We start from the raw sequence: 18,521 nt of genomic DNA on the forward strand, positions 1-18,521 counted from the left end.
AATTAAAAGCTATATTTTTTAATATTAGCAGATTAAGTTTTTAAGACAATTTTGATTGAACTATTTTGCTTATGGGATATTTAAATTTCATATAGTGCTTATCTGGTTCTGTTTTCTGTTAAGAATACATGCAAATACTTATTTCTGTTGTAAAATAAAATTCAGTTTGTGTCCCTTAGCCACACACAAAATCTTCTGAATAACCATATATTAATCTTTCACCGTAAACCGTTTTTTCTCGGATTTCCTTAGTATCGAGAAAAGCGCTTGGAGCAAGAAAAGGAGTTGTTACATAATCAAAATACTTGGCTCAATACAGAGTTGAAAACCAAAACTGATGAACTTCTGGCTCTCGGCAGAGAAAAAGGAAATGAAATTCTAGAGCTTAAATGTAACCTTGAAAACAAAAAAGAGGAGGTAAGTTAGTAAACTTACCAAAAAGTTGTTGGTTACAACTTATGTTTGTGTGCCAACTTATAAAAATTTATTTAGTGGAATACCAAATTAAATATTTTGTAAGATTAGGGATTCAAATGTGGAGGATATAACACGTAAACAATTGGCCTAGAAAATTAACCAATTGCATTTAAATAAAGAACTTAAGGTGTTCTTTGATGAATTTTGATAATGTCTTCTCTCTTATAATGTATCTTTCCTAAGATACATGTTTAAGAAGTGGTAGTTAGATTCTGTGAGCTAAATCCAAACATGTTCTTGTGTGAGCTATTATTTTTCATTTTCTAAAGCATTCATATTTTATATAAAATGCTTTTTTTTAATAATTATTTATTTTGGGGAATGCTGGGTTTTTCATTGTTGCAAGCAGGCTTTCTCTAGTTGCAACTTGTGGGGGGCCACTCTCTGCTTGCAGCTCACAGGCTCTAGAATGTCAGCTCAGTAGTTGTGGCCTATATGCTTAGCAGCCACATGGCATTCGGAGTCCTTCTACACCAGGGATCAAACCTGTGTCCCCTGAATTGGCAGGCGGCTTGTTAACCACTGGACCACCAGGGAGGTCCTATAAAATGCTTTTTTGGTAGGTGGGGATTATTTTGCTTTTACTTGGCAGTGAAACTTGGTGTCAAATTAATTTCAGTTAATATGGTATCCACCACCACCACCACCCTCCCCACCCCCCACCCCACCCAACTCGGCATTTTTGTTTCTAGGTTTCTAGAATGGAAGAACAGATGAATGGCCTGAAAGCATCAAATGAGAATCTTCAAAAGCATGTAGAGGATCTGTTGACCAAACTGAAAGAGGTATAGTTGACCCCTTTAAAATGTCTCTTATGAAAATATTGTAACACTCAAGAACCTGTTGATTTGTAAAATAATTTCATATTTTTTAGTGTTCTAACACCCTAAAATATCTAGAACACTTTTATATGTTGTAGGTAGGCTAAAATCACTAGAATCAGTTGTATACCACACCTGAAGTACTATCTAAAAATAAATATGGTTAATTTTAATAACATTTAACTATTCTGCTTTAAGGTAAAAATATCAAACATTTTATCCTTAAGGTAATTCATCGCTATTATGACAACTGATTTTAATTTTAGTGGTGTTTTAATCTTTACCTCTTTACTTTCAAAACTGAATTTTTTATCTTGGCATTTGGTAAGCATTCTAAATTCAGTTCAGATGAGACTCTTTTTATTTGTTTTTTGGTGTTTTGCTTTTGTTTTTCAGGCCAAGGAACAGCAGGCTAGTATGGAAGAGAAATTCCACAATGAATTAAATGCTCACATAAAACTCTCTAACCTTTACAAGGTAAGTACTTTACCATACATTTTCGTGCCCTAATGTTGCATTAATGGATGTTGGATAACCTTTTTGAGATTAAATTTTAGAGTGCTGCTGATGATTCAGAGGCAAAGAGCAATGAACTGACCCGAGCAGTGGACCAGCTACACAGACTTTTGAAGTCAACTGGAGAAGGTAAGACTTTTCAAGTATGGGAAGATTGTTTTGTTTTTAGATAGAAGGTACTGTTTTCTTTACCCTTGTGTATATTTAGAGGTCAGATTAACTTTATTAGGGACAAAATTTGATATATAAGAAAGATGCTTAGATCAAATTTTAAATCTTTCAGCAAATAGTATATTTGAAAACATAGGTAGGTAATGTTTTTCTGTTTTCTTGCATCTAATAGCCTTATATGTGTTCTGATTTCTAATAGGAAGTTTTTCTTCCATTTTTGAAACATTTACTTTGATAAATATTAATATATAAGGGGTTTATAGTTTGGGTACTGTCTTAATCCATAATTAAGTCTTACTTTTTAAGTTATAAAGTGTATTTTAAAGTCTTTGGTTTTCTTCTATACTTGCTTTTTTTAAAATGTAAGTTATTTATATATGATCTTTCCCAGTTATTTCTTGTGTTCTAGACATCTAAGATCAGATTAAGCCAAAAAGATACTTAGAGCCACTGTTTTACAGTTTGAGTTCTCCTAGTTTCCCACTTTTACAAAAGAGACAGCAAAAGAAGAAATGGATTCACTACACCACACACCTCAGGAATTATAAGTACATTAAGAACTTCCATTGAGTAATAACTATCAACCACAGCGTCTGTAGAATTTAATATTGTCTGCTGAAGGGAAAAATAATGACTATTCTATTAAATTTTATAAACTCAAAGATTTTAATTATGTTTTTGGTTATTCTGTCTCTATAATGTTGTTAGCCAGTAAAGGATTTCAAGAACATATCGTAGAGGTGGAAGAATCTAAAGATCGAATGGAAAAAGAAATGCATGAGAAAATAAGGAAATTAGAGAAGGAATTAGAGAATGCAAATGACCTGCTTTCTGCCACAAAACGTAAAGGTATGGGTTAATAGACGGCTTATTAAAGGCTAGAAATAGTAGAACTTTCCTACGTAGTCCTCACTTAACTTCACTAATAGTGTTTCTTATTGTCAGGTGTAAGTACCATTTGATCACACATGATTGTGCGTTAGTTTCCAGAATAGTTTTAACTATTAATGCTGCATGGTTTTTAGAATTGTGTTAAATGATTATTTGTTGTCATATTTTAAAGTCTTCATAGGAATTTATACATGATGTATAGTAGGTGTCACTTTTTGCCTGTTTTGTGAGAAACATTAGTGGCTTTAGTTTGAAATTTTACAAAAGTATACTAGACTTCTGTGTGTTGGCACAGGGGCCATCTTATCTGAAGAAGAGCTTGCAGCCATGTCTCCTACTGCAGCAGCTGTAGCTAAGATAGTGAAACCTGGCATGAAGTTAACTGAGGTAAGAATGATCTCAGATCTTGTTGTTTTCCATCAGCAAAAAGTGTTGAGACCTCTCACACTTATTTCCGCCAAAATTTATTCTTGTTGTTTAATGATTGATGGATCATTTTAGGAAAGGCTTTCTTGGTTCCTGGTTCTATGCAACATATAGGAAACATTTCCATCTTGTGTAATTGCTGATGAATGTTTGTAAAGAAGCTATACAGGCTATATTATGCTTGGATTTGAAATGACCTCTCTTCTTTCAGCTGTATAATGCTTATGTGGAAACTCAGGATCAGCTGCATTTGGAGAAACTAGAAAACAAAAGAATTAATAAGTATCTAGATGAAATAGTGAAAGAAGTTGAAGCCAAAGCACCAATTTTGAAACGCCAGCGTGAGGAGTATGAGCGTGCACAGAAAGCTGTGGCAAGTTTATCTGTTAAGCTTGAACAAGCTATGAAGGTTGGTTCCATTCCTAAATTTTAACTGTAGAAAAAATACGTAGAAATAATTTACTAAGTAGGATGGTTCTTTCTTAGAACTAAAGAATTTACCTCAAAAGCTAATTTCTTTTTCAGTGGTAGGGTAGTTATATATTTTAAAGCTTGTCATTACATTATTAAATATCTCCAATTGCAAAATGTTTTATCTTTATTCAGCAAACATTGAAAACCGTTGGCATTTTTTAAGACTTTTGGGATGTTTTCTGTAGGGTTCTCTAGCGGAAAATAAATAGCCACATCTCCTTGGACCACTATTCAGATTAAAATAACAATCTCTTTTTGTAATAGAACCTTCTAAATTTAGCAATGATCGTTTTTTGTCAGGCAGTTCTGATATTCTGTCTGGATATGATAGTGCTGTTTGTTGAAAAGAACTCCTTTATAAAAATATCATTTCACAATTTGGCAAATCTTTATATACATTATTTTGTTACTGTTCCTCTGTGTATCAGAAGTACCAAGGAAGTTTAAGAATATTCTTTATTTCTTTAGATTCCTTTTTAATAGATATTGGTTTAAAAAGAGCATTTGTATGCTGGCTTCGCGGGTGGTGCTAGTGGTAAAGAACCTGCCTGGCAATGCAGGATACATCAGAGACGCGGGTTTAGTCCCTGGGTTGGGAAGATCACCTGGAGAACGGCATGGCAACCCACTCCAGTATTCTTGCTGGAGAATCCCACGGACAGAGGAGCCTGATGGGCTACAGTCCATAGAGTCGCACACTACTGAAGCGATGGACTGGAATGGGTGAATTTAACTCAAGATGACCATTATATCTACTACCGTGGGCAGGAATCCCTTAGAAGAAATGGAGTAACCATCATGGTCAACAAAAGAGTCCGAAATGCAGTACTTGGATGCAATCTCAAAAACGACAGAATGATCTCTGTTCGTTTCCAAGGCAAACCATTCAATACCACGGGAATCCAAATCTGTGCCCCAACCAGTAATGCTTAAGAACGTGAGGTTGAACGGTTCTTTGAAGACCTACAAGACCTTCTAGAACTGACGCCCAAAAAAGATGTCCTTTTCATTATAGGGGACTGGAATGCAAAATTAGGAAGTCAAATAACACTTGGAGTAACAGTCAAATTTGGCCTTGGAGTACAAAACGAAGCAGGTCAAAGACTAAAGAGTTCTGCCAAGAGAACACACTGGCCATAGCAAACAACCTCTTCCAACAACACAAGAGAAGACTCTACACATGGACATCACCAGATGGTCAGCACTGTAATCAGATTGATTATATTCTTTGGAGCCAAAGATGGAGAAGCTCTATACAGTCAGCAAAAACAAGACCAGGAGCAGACTGTGGCCCAGATCATGAACTCCTTATTGCCAAATTCAAACTTAAATTGAAGAAAGTAGGGAAAACCACTAGACCATTCAGGTATGACCTAAATCGAATCCCTTATGATTATACAGTGGAAGTGACAAATAGATTTAGGGGACTAGATCTGATAGAGTGCCTGATGAACTATGGAAGGAGGTTCGTGACATTGTACAGGAGACAGGGATCAAGACCATCCCCATGGAAAAGAAATGCAAAAAAGCAAAATAGCTGTCTGAGGAGGCCTTACAAATAGCTGAGAAAAGAAGAGAAGCAAAAAGCAAAAGAGAAAAGGAAAGATATTCCCATCTGAATGCAGAGTTCCAAAGAATAGCAAGGAGAGATAAGAAAGCCTTCCTTAGCGATCAATGCAAAGAAATAGAGGAAAACAACAGAATGGGAAAGACTAGAGATCTCTTCAAGAAAATTAGAGATAGCAAGGGAACATTTCATGCAAAGATGAGCTCGATAAAGGACAGAAATGGTATGGACCTAACAAAAGCAGAAGATATTAAGAAGAGGTGGCAAGAATACACAGAAGAACTGTACAAAAAAGATTTTCACGACCCATATAATCACGATGGTGTGATCACTCACCTAGAGCCAGACATACTGGAATGTGAAGTCAAGTGAGCCTTAGGAAGCATCACTGCAAACAAAGCTAGTGGAGGTGATGGAATTCCAGTTGAGCTATTTCAAATCCTCAAAGGTGATGCTGTGAAAGTGCTTTACTTGATATGCCAGCAAATCTGGAAAACTCAGCAGTGGCCACAGGACTGGAAAAGGTCAGTTTTCACTCCAATCCCAAAGAAAGGCAATGCTAAAGATTGCTTGAACTACCACACAATTGCACTCATCTCACATGCTAGTAAAGCAATGCTCAAAATTCTGCAAGCCAGGCTTCAGCAATACATGAACCGTGAACTTCCAGATGTTCAAGCTGGTTTTAGAAAAGGCAGAGGAACCAGAGATCAAATTGCCAACATCCGGTGGATCATCCAAAAAGCAAGAGAGTTCCAGAAAAACATCTATTTCTGCTTTATTGACTATGCCAAAGCCTTTGACTGTGTGGATCATAATAAACTGTGGAAAATTCTGAAAGAGATGTGAATACCAGACCACCTGACCTGCCTCTTGAGAAACCTGTACGCAGGTCAGGAAGCAACAGTTAGAACTGGACATGGAACATCACACTGTTTCCAAATAGGAAAAGGAGTACGTCAAGGCTGTATATTGTCACCATGCATATTTAACTGATATGCAGTGTACATTATGAGAAATGCTGAGCTGGAAGAAGCACAAGCTGGAATCGAGATTGCTGGGAGAAATATCAGTAATCTCAGATATGCAGATGACACCACCCTTATGGCAGAAAGAGAAGAAGAACTAAAGAGCCTCTTGATGAAAGTGAAAGAGGAGAGTGAAAAAGTTGGCTTAAAGCTCAACATACAGAAAACTAAGATCATGGCATCTGATCCCATCACTTCATGGGAAATAGATGGGGAAACAGTGGAAACAGTGTCAGAGTTTATTTTTGGGGGCTCCAAAATCACTGCAGATGGTGATTGCAGCCATGAAATTAAAAGACGCTTACTCCTTGGAAGGAAAGTTATGACCAACTTAGCATATTTAAAAGCAGAGACATTACTTTGTCAACAAAGGTCTGTCTAGTCAAGGCTATAGTTTTTCCAGTGGTCATGTATGGATGTGAGAGTTGGACTGTGAAGAAGGCTGAGCACTGAAGAATTGATGCTTTTGAACTGTGGTGTTGGAGAAGACTCTTGAGAGTCCCTTGGACTGCAAGGAGATCCAACCAGTCCATCCTAAAGGAGATTAGTCCTGGATGTTAATTGGAAGGATTGATGTTGAAGCTGCAACTCCAATACTTTGGCTACCTCATGCAAAGAGTTGACTCATTGGAAAAGACCCTAATGCTGGGAAGGCTTGAGGGCAGGAGGAGAAGGAGACGACTGAGGATGAGATGGCTGGATGGCATCACCGACTTGATGGACGTGAGTTTGGTTAAACTCTGGGAGTTGGTGATGGACAGGGAGGCCTGCCGTGCTGGGGTTCATGGGGTCTCAAAGAGTTGGACACGACTGAGCGACTGAACTGAACTGAATCGACTTAGAATGCTTGTGTGCACAGTGTTGTTTTTTATTAAGATACAACTGTTAATATTACTTAGAAATCTTTCAGAGTTATTAAACAAATTTTATTGAAGGAAATCAGTTAAATTTGTATGTGCTGAATAGTATAAATGCATCTCTGTGGGTTTTTGTGTGTGTATGTGTATGTGTGTGTGTTAGTCACTCAATGTGTCCAACTCTTTACGACCCCATGAACGGTAGCCCACCAGGCTCCTCTGTCCATGGAATTTTCCAGGCAAGAATACTGGAGTGGGTAGTCATTACCTTCTCCAGAGGATCTTCCTGACCCAGGGATCGAACCCAAGTCTCCTGCATTGCAGGCAGATTCTTTACCATCTGAGCCACTGGGGAAGCCCAGATGTGTCCTTAATTTGACTTAAACTTTTATTGCTGTTGTTATTACAATTTAGATGTCAGTTTAAATCAGGATGTATTGTGTCTGATGGTCTCTTTTTCCTGAATCAAATCATGTCTAGCAGTCTTGCCTTGAGAGAATATGGGGCTTTAAGACACACCCCTGCCCCTCTGGTGTGGTTTAAAAAGAGGTCCTTTGGATCTCCTTGACTTTCTCACTGTTGAAAGTGAGCATTTTACCTCAAGCTTATTCTCTGAGGAGGTGGTAAAGTGGAGGGCTTAAGAATCAGGTAATAGTGGCTGTTCACTGTGGGAAAACCTGTTTGTTAATTCATCACTAATGTGCAGGTACAGTAATAAATACAGACTTTTTTCATAACTTCCAAAAGCTTTAAAAATAATTTCATTATCTTTTTTTGTAGCCGAACCTTCTGTCCATAACATATATCATGTCCAGTCTAGATTCTATGGTGCTCATTTCTCAGATTTCTAGAATTTTATAACCAAGTTACTTTCTTTGTTGGCATCTTAATTGATCCCAGTTTGAACTCAGTAGGTTTGTGTCATTACCATTTTTCACGAATATTTGCCTGCTTCATTTTGTCTCATACTTGTTCCTGCTGAAATTGCTTTATCCTTGTACCTTGAAGGCATTGTGCTCAGAGGCACTTGAAACACCAGGATAAATATAAGCCATCTTTCACTTGTATAGTCTCTGTAACAATACATACTTTGTGAAATAATATGTATTATGTGATAACAGTGCATTAAGAAGCAAAATTTATATGAACTGGAGATAAAACATAAGATTTCAAAGATACTTTGTGCTTACATCAAGCTTCTTTAAACTGTGCCCCTAAATCCCTAATAATACTGTGATGCAAAACATTACTGCAATATGTTAACCATTTTTCTTTTTTTAACAGCCTTGTGACATTCGTTGCTGATTCTTTAAAATTAGTTCCCGATGCATTTTTTAATAAATCCAAGTCTTACCCAACATTTTTTGTTTTTAATACTTATTTCTAGATAGTATAATAATGATTATCACTGTAATGCAGTCCTTTGTTTTTGTCTTAGTAACAAAGTTTTTTTAGAGTATTTGTTTATCTCCAACATCATTTGATAATACACTATGAATTTGATGTGGCTGTAACATTTTGATTCACAGTTAACTTGGGAGGAACCCCCTTCATTATCATACAGTGATGAACATTATAATGTTGAGCTTATTTGAAATGTTAAAAAATGTATTCATATTTTTAAGAAATTTCTCTTTAGAGGCTACTATATTATATAGAATATTTTTAAATTATAAGTTGATTACTGTGATATTTGAGCACTGTATACTTTAGTTATTTGTGTAACTGCTATTTATATGCATCTTAGAAGGAAATACAGAATTTTCACTTTACTTAATTTTAAAGGAGATTCAGCGATTGCAGGAGGATACAGATAAAGCCAATAAGCATTCATCTGTGCTTGAAAGAGACAATCAAAGAATGGAAGTACAAATAAAAGATCTTTCACAACAGGTTAGTTTTTTGTTTTTTTTCCTATTTTTCCTGAACTGACTGCCTAGTAATGTTTGTTTCCAAGTATGTAACATAGAACTAGTACATACGAAATTTTCATCAACTGAGAAAACTGCTCTAAATGAATTGCAGTCTAGTCAGTGTTTATTCTCAGCCCCTCCCTTTTTTCTTTTCTTTAAGCATTTGATTAATTTTCAGTTTGAAGATAACTGGTTGTAATTAATAAAGTAATTCAAAGATAAAAGAGTTATCTTCCCACAGGTCAAGTCCCAGAGTTAGCAGACGGGTGTGTATTCTGTCATATCTTAAGTGTACAGATACATGTAAGCATATATGAACATATGTAAGCATTCTTTGTTTTTACTGAAATAAAATCACTTATTTTGTATATGCATCTGTAAGTGCATTCCCCTAACACTTTTTTTTTTTGACTGAATAAGTTTGGAGATGTAAATCTGTTTTGTTCATATATTTTACCCTAATTTTTGTATGTAGAATGACTGAACAACAACAAATACACACACAAACATAGACAAAAACTTCTCATGAATGAAATTAGCATCTGTTTCCCATGCTCCCCTTTCTGCCCCACTATGTAATACATATCTAAGCATGCAAGTGCAAGCATACAGACACAATGGGTATGTATTTCTGAGTGTTTTATAAGGTCATTGTTTTACAAAAATGGAACCGTGCCTCTGGAATTGTAATTTGACTTCTTTTTAAAAAATAACAGTTATCATTACGTACTTTTCATAGAAATGAGAAATAACTTCCCATTAAGATTTTCTTTTTTTAGTTCTTTAATATCTAAAATGATAAGCTTGAAAATTAGTTTTTTCAAGATAATTTAATAATCAGTCAAAGGTGTTCATAAAGTAACCTTGTCATTTGAAAATTTTCACTTCTAAACATTTCCAAAATCAAAACCAATACTGCTTGATAACATATTAAAACTTTTTTTTTAGATTAGAGTGCTTCTGATGGAACTTGAAGAAGCGAGGGGTAACCATGTAATCCGTGATGAGGAAGTAAGCTCTGCTGATATAAGTAGTTCATCTGAAGTAATATCACAGCATCTAGTATCTTACAGAAACATTGAAGAGCTTCAGCAGCAAAATCAACGTCTCCTAGTGGCCCTTCGGGAACTTGGGGAAACCAGAGAAAGAGAAGAACAAGAAACAACGTCATCCAAGTAAGCAATAGACTACTTTGGTTTATTCAGCAAACGTGTTGAAAACCTTTTTTGTGCTTTAGACAGTACTGGATATTGGGAATATAGTGATTTAGGAGAAAAATTAAAACCAAGCAACAATCTTGCCAAAAAATTCTACTCTCAGGGACCCTAGTTTTTGAATGAGATGGGTAATAAGTGAGATAGATAATAAGATCAATAAATAGATTATTTTAGTTCAGTGTGATTCGTGCAGTAATAGATAAATGCCTTTCTGTGAGAGCATAGAGGTGTGAGACCCAGCCTAGATTTGGGGGAACAGACCTGGCTTCATGAAGAAGATACTTAAGAATAATTCAAAGGAAAGAATCTTTTGAAATAATGATTTTGGTGCTAGAGAAGGAGGAATGGCTATGAAAACAAGAAGATTGGAATTTGGACTAAGTGGAATTGGTTTGATTTTTGCAAACAAATTTTTGTTGTTTTTTTTTACATCTCATTCTTTTATTTATTTATATTCTTTTTTTAATTAATTAATTTATTTTAATTGGAGGCTAATTACTTTACAGTATTGTGGTGGTTTTTGCCGTACATTGACATGAATCAGCCATGGGTGTACATGTGTTCGCCATCCTGATCCCCCCTCTCACCTCCCTCCCCATCCCATCCCTCTGGCTCATCCTAGTGCACTAGCCCTGAGCACCCTGTCTCATGCATCGAATGTGGGCTGGCAATCTGTTTCGCGTATGATAATATACATGTTTCAGTGCTATTCTCTCAAATCATCCCACCCTCGCCTTCTCCCACAGAGTCCAAAAGACTGTTCTTTTCATCTGTGTCTCTTTTGATGTCTCTCATATGGGGTCATCATGATCTTTCTAAATCCCATATATATGCATTAGTATACTGTATTGGTGTTTTTCTTTCTGACTTACTTCATTCGGTATAATAGGCTCCAGTTTCCTGCACCTCATTAGAACTGATTCAAATGTATTCTTTTTAATGGCTGAGTAATATTCCATTGTGTATATGTACCACAGTTTTCTTATCCATTCGTCTGCCGATGGACATCTAGGTTGCTTCCATGTCCTGGCTATTATAAACAGTGCTGCGATGAACATTGGGGTACACGTGTCTCTTTCAATTCTGGTTTCCTGGGTGTGTATGCCCAGCAGTGGGATTGCTGGGTCGTATGGCAGTTCTATTTCCTGTTTTTTAAGGAATCTCCACACTGTTCTCCATAGTGGCTGTACTAGTTTGCATTCCCACCAACAGTGTAAGAGGGTTCCTTTTTCTCCGTACCCTCTCCAGCATTTAGTGTTTATACAATTTTTGATAGCAGCTATTCTGACCAGCGTGAGATGGTACCTCATTGTGGTTTTGGTTTGCATTTCTCTAATAATGAGTGATGTTGAGCATCTTTTCATGTGTTTGTTAGCCATCTGGATGTCTTCTTCGGAGAAATGTCTGTTTAGTTCTTTGGCCCATTTTTTGATTGGGTCATTTATTTTTCTGGAATTGAGCTGCAGGAACTGCTTGTATATTTTTGAGATTAATTCTTTGTCAATTGCTTCGGCAAACAAATTTTTCAGCTGACCTTGTTGAGTACCTGAGTCCTATGTAGTGGGTGTTTTAAAAGCTGTTCTTAAAATCGCAACAATAGGAGGAAAGGATAAGAGAGATGAAAATACTATGCTTAATGAAAGGCGATAAAATGCTTAAGTCAATTTGCAGTAGAAATTATAACTGCCTGTCAATCCAGTCCTGTTAAATAGACTTGATTTATTTCCCTGCAGAATTTCTGAGCTTCAGGTCAAACTTGAGAACGCCCTCACTGAACTGGAACAACTCCGTGAATCACGGCAACATCAAATGCAACTTGTTGATTCTATAGTTCGTCAGCGTGATATGTACCGAATTCTGTTGTCACAGACGACAGGAGTTGCCATTCCTTTACAGGGTAGGAGTTTTTATATGTTACCTTAAAAGTTTCCAAGTATTTCTGGGAAATATTTCTGAAATGTATATTAGGGAATGGGTTTTGCAACATAAGCAATATCTACTCGCATAATGATGATAACTTCAAATGTGGCTACCATATATGAGTGATCGTAATACATTATCAATTCTAAAATACACCATTATTTTAGGTAAGAAAAATTCTGATCATTGTTGCAAAGTATGCATCTGAGAGTCAGTGAATTATATTACTTATTTTTGTTATGTTTTAACATTTAGCCTGCAAAAAGTCCCTTTATTTAACTAGAAGTCATAAATAATTGCAATAAGTTATTTAGTAGGTTCTTTGTTTCATGATTTCTATGATCTTGTAGTTTAATTTAAATAAGTCAGCCTGTTGACTTTTGATAATGATGTATTTTGTGAAGAGGTGTTACATCATTCTTTTTACATTTCTGAAGCTTCAAGCTTAGATGATATTTCTCTTGTGTCAACTCCAAAACGTTCAAGTACATCACAGACTACTTCCACTCCTGCTCAAGTAATTGAGCCAGCAGAGGCTATAGAAGCTAAGGCTGCACTTAAACAGGTAAAATACCCCTAACTTTACACCTTTATTTTGAGTCACGTTTTTCAGAACATGGACTGTCATCTTCTAATAATTTCTCCAATATTTAGCTGCAGGAAATTTTTGAGAATTACAAAAAAGAAAAGGCAGATAATGAAAAAATGCAGAATGAGCAGCTTGAGAAACTTCAGGAGCAAGTCACAGATTTGCGATCACAAAATACCAAAATCTCTACCCAGCTAGATTTTGCTTCTAAACGGTAAATTTTATTTTCAAAAGTTAAGTCTAAACATAATACCTGGTATTCAGTGGAATCAAATTCAAGGGTTAGTTTGTGATAGTATTACTTTTTTTGGTGGATTCTGATCTAGGTTGAGAAGTTACAGGGGTTCATTTTTCACTTTTGGTTAATGATTCCTGTGAATGTTACTAAGGGTTCCAAGGATGTAAGTTCTTATACGGAATGTTTCTATTTTTCCTTTCTGAGATTAAAGAACATACTGTTTCCATAGGACTTAATTATTTTAATTAAGGAGGATAAGAGAAGTGTGAGAAATTTCATTCAGCCTTTTCTAGTCTAGGTAGAGGAGAAGCAGGCACTAGAGAGTTAATTTTGGGGAAATTGACTTTTTTGGTCACTTGCAGAGGAATAACAGTAAATTTCATTCCGTAGTTAACAGATCCATTGAATAGTTGGTAGTTTATCAAGTTAGGAAAAACTTATTTCTTTGTGTACTACATGATCAGACTGTTTTTGCAAGTATTACCAGCAATCTCTGTATTTCCAACAGTTTGATATCCCAGTAAAAGCACCATTTTTCCTCCTATGTTGATAGCTCTAGCCAGCCACTTTCTAAGCTTTTAAGCGCATAAGACAATAAGGTGAAGAATTATAGATGGGGAAAAAAAGGATTGCCAAAAGTCTGTCACTAACCATGCATAAATACCTTAAATTGCATACTGCATTTGATGGGTGTCTTTCTGTATGAACGTTGTATTGACATTATTTTGCATATGATTGAAATGCTTGTAAGTAAGATTAAGAAGTTAATTCAGCATGAAATACAGTGCTTATTTAGAATTTGAACTTAACTGCTAAACTTGGAGTACAGAAAAAAGAATGAAGATTTTTACATTATTACACAAGTCATATTTTTCATATTATCAATCATATAAAATTAAGCTCTTGTGAAACTCAAGAAATTGAGCTAGGCTACATACAGTATTTCATTTGCTTACAGAATTATTTTTCTTTCATTCATATAAGTTATGAAATGCTACAAGATAATGTTGAAGGATACCGTCGAGAAATAACATCCCTACATGAGAGAAATCAGAAACTCACTGCAACAACTCAGAAGCAGGAACAGATCATCAACACAATGACGCAGGATTTGAGAGGAGCTAATGAAAAGCTAGCTGTTGCAGAAGTGAGGCCAATTTCTATCATCTGTCTTGTGTTATAAGTTGCATTTTGACACTTGTTTTTTAATTATTACTTTGATTTTACTGGTTGGTATAATGTAGATTTTTGAGGTGTGTGGATTATACATCCTTATCACATAGTTTCCTGGAATCCACCTGTCCATCAGAGCAGTTGGGTGATTGTTTCTAGTGAAAGAGGAAAGGGAAAGAAGTTGGTTTTTCTGGGCTAAGATTTCTTTGGTTACAACAAAGGCTATGGATGAATATTTTATCCATTCTTGCTCATTTCTAATAAAAACCAGTATAAAAATTTCATTAGCATTGAACTCTGTTCCTGAATCACAACATAAATGTAAATGTCAATCAGAAATTGACAGTACTTTCAACTTAAATTCTACAGTCTTTGATGATATATTCTCATAGCAGTGTTTTGCTTTTTATAAAGTTATTTCTCACAACTATTTAATCATTATTTATGATCTCTGTATAGGGCTTCCCTGGTGGCTTAGACAGTTAAGAATCTGTCTGCAATGTGGGAGACCCGAGTTTGATCCTTGGGTTGGGAAGATCCCCTGGAGAAGGGAATGGCAAACCACTCCAGTATTCTTGCCTGAAGAATCCCATGGACAGAGGAGTCTGGTGGGCTATAGTCCATGGGGTTGTAAAGAGTCGGACACGACTGAGCAACAAACACTCTATGATCTCGGTATAGTTATTCCCCCATTTTACTTATTGAAAAGGACTCAGAAGCTGAGTAATTTGCCCGTTTGGGGACCATGATGAGATATGGGTTGGTTGGGACTTAAAACCTAGCTTTTCTAATTCTGTTGGCTCTGTTATTTCTATCTTGTCCCCACCCCTTTGTAGAGAATAGACAGCAGCACTGTTTCAAACTGGTGGAGTAAGTTTTATGATGATGGTTTTTGACTCATCCTGTAAATATGAATACTTTGAGGATACTAATTTTCAGCAAGCCCTTCTATATCCTCTGAGACTCAGAGGGTACCCTTCATGGGGGAAAAAAGTTCAAATAGATAAGTCAGCACTCAAACAGATACTTAGAAGCCAAGTTTAGTTTCTAAAACTTGCATAGTTTAATAGTATGCAGGTGTGACTATTGCATAGTTTTGCAGTTTTGCCTCTTATACTCTGGCACTTTAGATTTTTGTTTGTTTGTTTGTTTTAAAGTCTTGATTTGCTGGACCAAAGATAATATAAGTATTTGTGGTAATTGTAAGAATTTTTCCTTTGATTTATTGGTATTTCCAATAATATTTGTTTCATAATTCAATACATGAAACTTTTATAATTGTGTTATTACATTTGACACATTGTTTTTCAACATTTTTTCTTTAATTTGTACTTGACTCAAGGTAAGAGCAGAAAATCTGAAAAAGGAAAAGGAAATGCTCAAATTGTCAGAAGTCCGTCTTTCTCAGCAAAGAGAATCTTTGTTGGCCGAACAACGGGGGCAAAACTTACTGCTTACTAATCTGCAAACAATTCAGGTAACCAAATAAAAAAGGAATAAGTAGAAAACAATTTTTAAGTTAAATTTGAATAATTTTAGCATTGTGTTCTCTCAGTTTGCTTCATGAGAACATTTATGTCATTTTTGTCATGCATTATGATGATCATTGAATTTTGAAGTTTATTTAAGACATCAGTATTTTAAATAAAACATTGAAAGAGAACTGACTGAAGTCAGGCAATTGGCAGTTTTGATCCTCAGGTCTGTATTTACCGAGTCCTATACAGTTTAATTGTTTACAAGATTAAATCTTTGGTTTATAGTCTTCAAAACATCAATAAATCTGGCTATGGTAATATGGTTCTTATTTTCCCTATTAAATAGATGTTTTACTATGGAAAATGTCAAAATACCTTCTTGGTAAATGTTTTAGATCTTAACTGCTTCATGTAGAAATGAGTTGTATTCCTGTGATTTCCAGTTGCCTTTGATTTTTTTGTTGTTGTTGTTCATTTGTTTTTACTTTTTTCTTAAGTATAACCAAAATCTTTTTTTGTTTGTTTTCACCTTAGGGAATATTAGAACGATCTGAAACAGAAACCAAACAAAGGCTTAGTAACCAGATAGAGAAACTGGAGCATGAAATATCCCATCTAAAGAAGAAGCTGGAGAATGAAGTGGAACAGAGGCATACACTTACTAGAAATCTGGACGTGAGTCTTATCAGTGTTCTGAATTTCTGTAGAATATTTATGCTTAAAAATCAAGCTCATGTTGAAGCATAGTCTTGAAGAGATCTCTTACAAACTCTTTGTTTTTCTTGCCTTTTTGTATGCCTGGTAATTTTTCACTGGGTGCCATAACATTATGAGTTTTATCCTGAGGGGTGCCGGATTTTTTGTTTTCTTTAAATCTTGAGCTTTGTCCTGGACTGCAGTTAAGTTAACTGAAAATAGAAAATAGTTTGATTCTCTTGAGTCTGTTTTTTACGATTTATTAGGCAGGCTGAACTTTGAGCGTAAAAAATAGAGACATATAGATTCAAGGGATTAGATTTGATAGAATGCCTGAAGAATTAATGACAGAGGTTTGTGACATTGTACAAGAGGCAGTGATCAAACCATCCACAAGAAAAAGAAATGGAAAAAGGCAAAATGGTTGTCTGAGGAGGCCTTAGAAATAGCTAAGAAAAGAAGAGAAGCCAAAGGCAAAGGAGAAAAGGAAAGATATACCCATACTCAAGATATAACTTGAATGCAGAGTTCCAAAGAATAGCAAGGAGAGATAAGAAAGCCTTCCTCAGGGATCAATGCAAAGAAATAGAGGAAAACAATAGAATGGGAAAGACTAGAGATCTCTTCAAGAAAATTAGAGATGCCAAGGGAGCATTTCATGCAAAGATGGGTTCATTAAAGGACAGAAATGGTAGGGACCTAACAGAAGCAGAAGAGATTAAAAAGAGGTGACAAGAGTACCCAGAAGAACTATACAAAAAAGATCTTCATGACCCAGATAACTACGATGGTGTGATCACTCACCTAGAGCGAAGCCTAGTGGGCCTTAGGAAACACTACTATGCACAAAGCTAGTGGAAATGATGGAATTCCACTTGAGCTATTTCAAATCCTAAAAGATGAAGCTGTGAAAGTGCTGCACTCAATATGCCAGCAAATTTGGAAAACTCAGCAGTGGCCACAGGACTGGAAAAGGTCAGTTTTCATTGCAATCCCAAAGAAAAGCAATACCAAAGAATGTCCAATTACCGCACAATTGCACTCATCTCACACACTAGTAAAGTAATGCTCAAAATTCTCCAAGCCAGGCTTCAACAGTATGTGAACCATGAACTTCCAGATGTTCAAGCTGAATTTAGAAAAGGCAATGGAACCAGAGATCAAATTGCCAACATCTGTTGAATCACAGAAAAAGCAAGAGAGTTCCAGAAAAACATCTACTTCTGCTTTATTGACTGTGTCAAAGCTTTTGACTGTGTGGATCACAACAAACTATGGAAAATTCTTACAGAGATGGGAATTCCAGACCACCTGACTTGCCTCCTGAGAAATCTGTATACAGGTCAAGAAACAACAGTTAGAACTGGACATGGAATAGCACACTGGTTCCAAACAGGGAAAGGAGTACGTCAAGTCTGTATATTGTCACCCTGCTTGTTTAGCTTATATGCAGTGTACATCATGCGAAATGCTGGGCTGGATGAAGCACAAGCTGGAATCAAGATTGCCAGGAGAAATATCAATAATCTCAGCTATGCATATGACACCACCCTTATGGCAGAAAGTGAAGAAGGACTAAAAAGCCTCTTGAAAGTGAAAGAGGAGAGTGAGAAAGTTGGCTTAAAACTCAACATTCAGAAAACTAAGATCATGGCATCTGGTACCATCACTTCATGGCAAGCAGATTGGGAAACAGTGGAAACCATGAGAGACTTTATTTGTGGGAGCTCCAAAATCACCGCAGATGGTGACTGCAACCATGAAATTAAAAGACACTTGCTCCTTGGAAGAAAAGCTATGACAAACCTGGACAGCATATTAAAAAGCAGAGACAGTACTTGGCCAACAAGGGTCCGTAATCAAAGCTATGGTTTTTCCAGTAGTCATGTATGGACGTGAGAGTCGGACTATTAAAAAAGCTGAGGGCTGAAGAATTGATGCTTTTGAACTGTGGTGTTGGAGAAGACTCTTGAGAGTCCCTTGGACTGCCAGGAGATCCAACCAGTCCATTCTAAAGGAAATCACTCCTTAATATTCATTGGAAGGACTGATGTTGAAGCTGAAACTCT

The 18,521-nt window shown here is 36.0% G+C and overlaps 1 protein-coding gene across 2 annotated transcripts in view; it reads left to right on the plus strand.

Annotated features, from left to right (window-relative positions):
* Positions 1 to 18,521, plus strand: part of TPR (translocated promoter region, nuclear basket protein) — a 67,160-nt gene that overhangs the window by 7,371 nt on the left and 41,268 nt on the right. For both annotated transcript variants that reach the window (XM_081492187.1, XM_081492186.1), the window contains exons 6-20: positions 253 to 417; positions 1,170 to 1,262; positions 1,695 to 1,775; positions 1,856 to 1,943; positions 2,694 to 2,834; positions 3,172 to 3,263; positions 3,514 to 3,711; positions 9,014 to 9,121; positions 10,090 to 10,316; positions 12,092 to 12,255; positions 12,716 to 12,843; positions 12,933 to 13,081; positions 14,090 to 14,252; positions 15,621 to 15,755; positions 16,291 to 16,431. In XM_081492187.1, coding sequence (XP_081348313.1) covers positions 253 to 417; positions 1,170 to 1,262; positions 1,695 to 1,775; positions 1,856 to 1,943; positions 2,694 to 2,834; positions 3,172 to 3,263; positions 3,514 to 3,711; positions 9,014 to 9,121; positions 10,090 to 10,316; positions 12,092 to 12,255; positions 12,716 to 12,843; positions 12,933 to 13,081; positions 14,090 to 14,252; positions 15,621 to 15,755; positions 16,291 to 16,431 — 2,073 coding nt within the window. The remainder of the gene's footprint in view (positions 1 to 252; positions 418 to 1,169; positions 1,263 to 1,694; positions 1,776 to 1,855; positions 1,944 to 2,693; positions 2,835 to 3,171; positions 3,264 to 3,513; positions 3,712 to 9,013; positions 9,122 to 10,089; positions 10,317 to 12,091; positions 12,256 to 12,715; positions 12,844 to 12,932; positions 13,082 to 14,089; positions 14,253 to 15,620; positions 15,756 to 16,290; positions 16,432 to 18,521) is intronic.

Source organism: Giraffa tippelskirchi, chromosome 5 (genome assembly GCF_054371585.1).
Source record: "Giraffa tippelskirchi isolate mGirTip1 chromosome 5, T2T-mGirTip1v1.2.pri, whole genome shotgun sequence".
Taxonomy (NCBI): domain Eukaryota; kingdom Metazoa; phylum Chordata; class Mammalia; order Artiodactyla; family Giraffidae; genus Giraffa; species Giraffa tippelskirchi.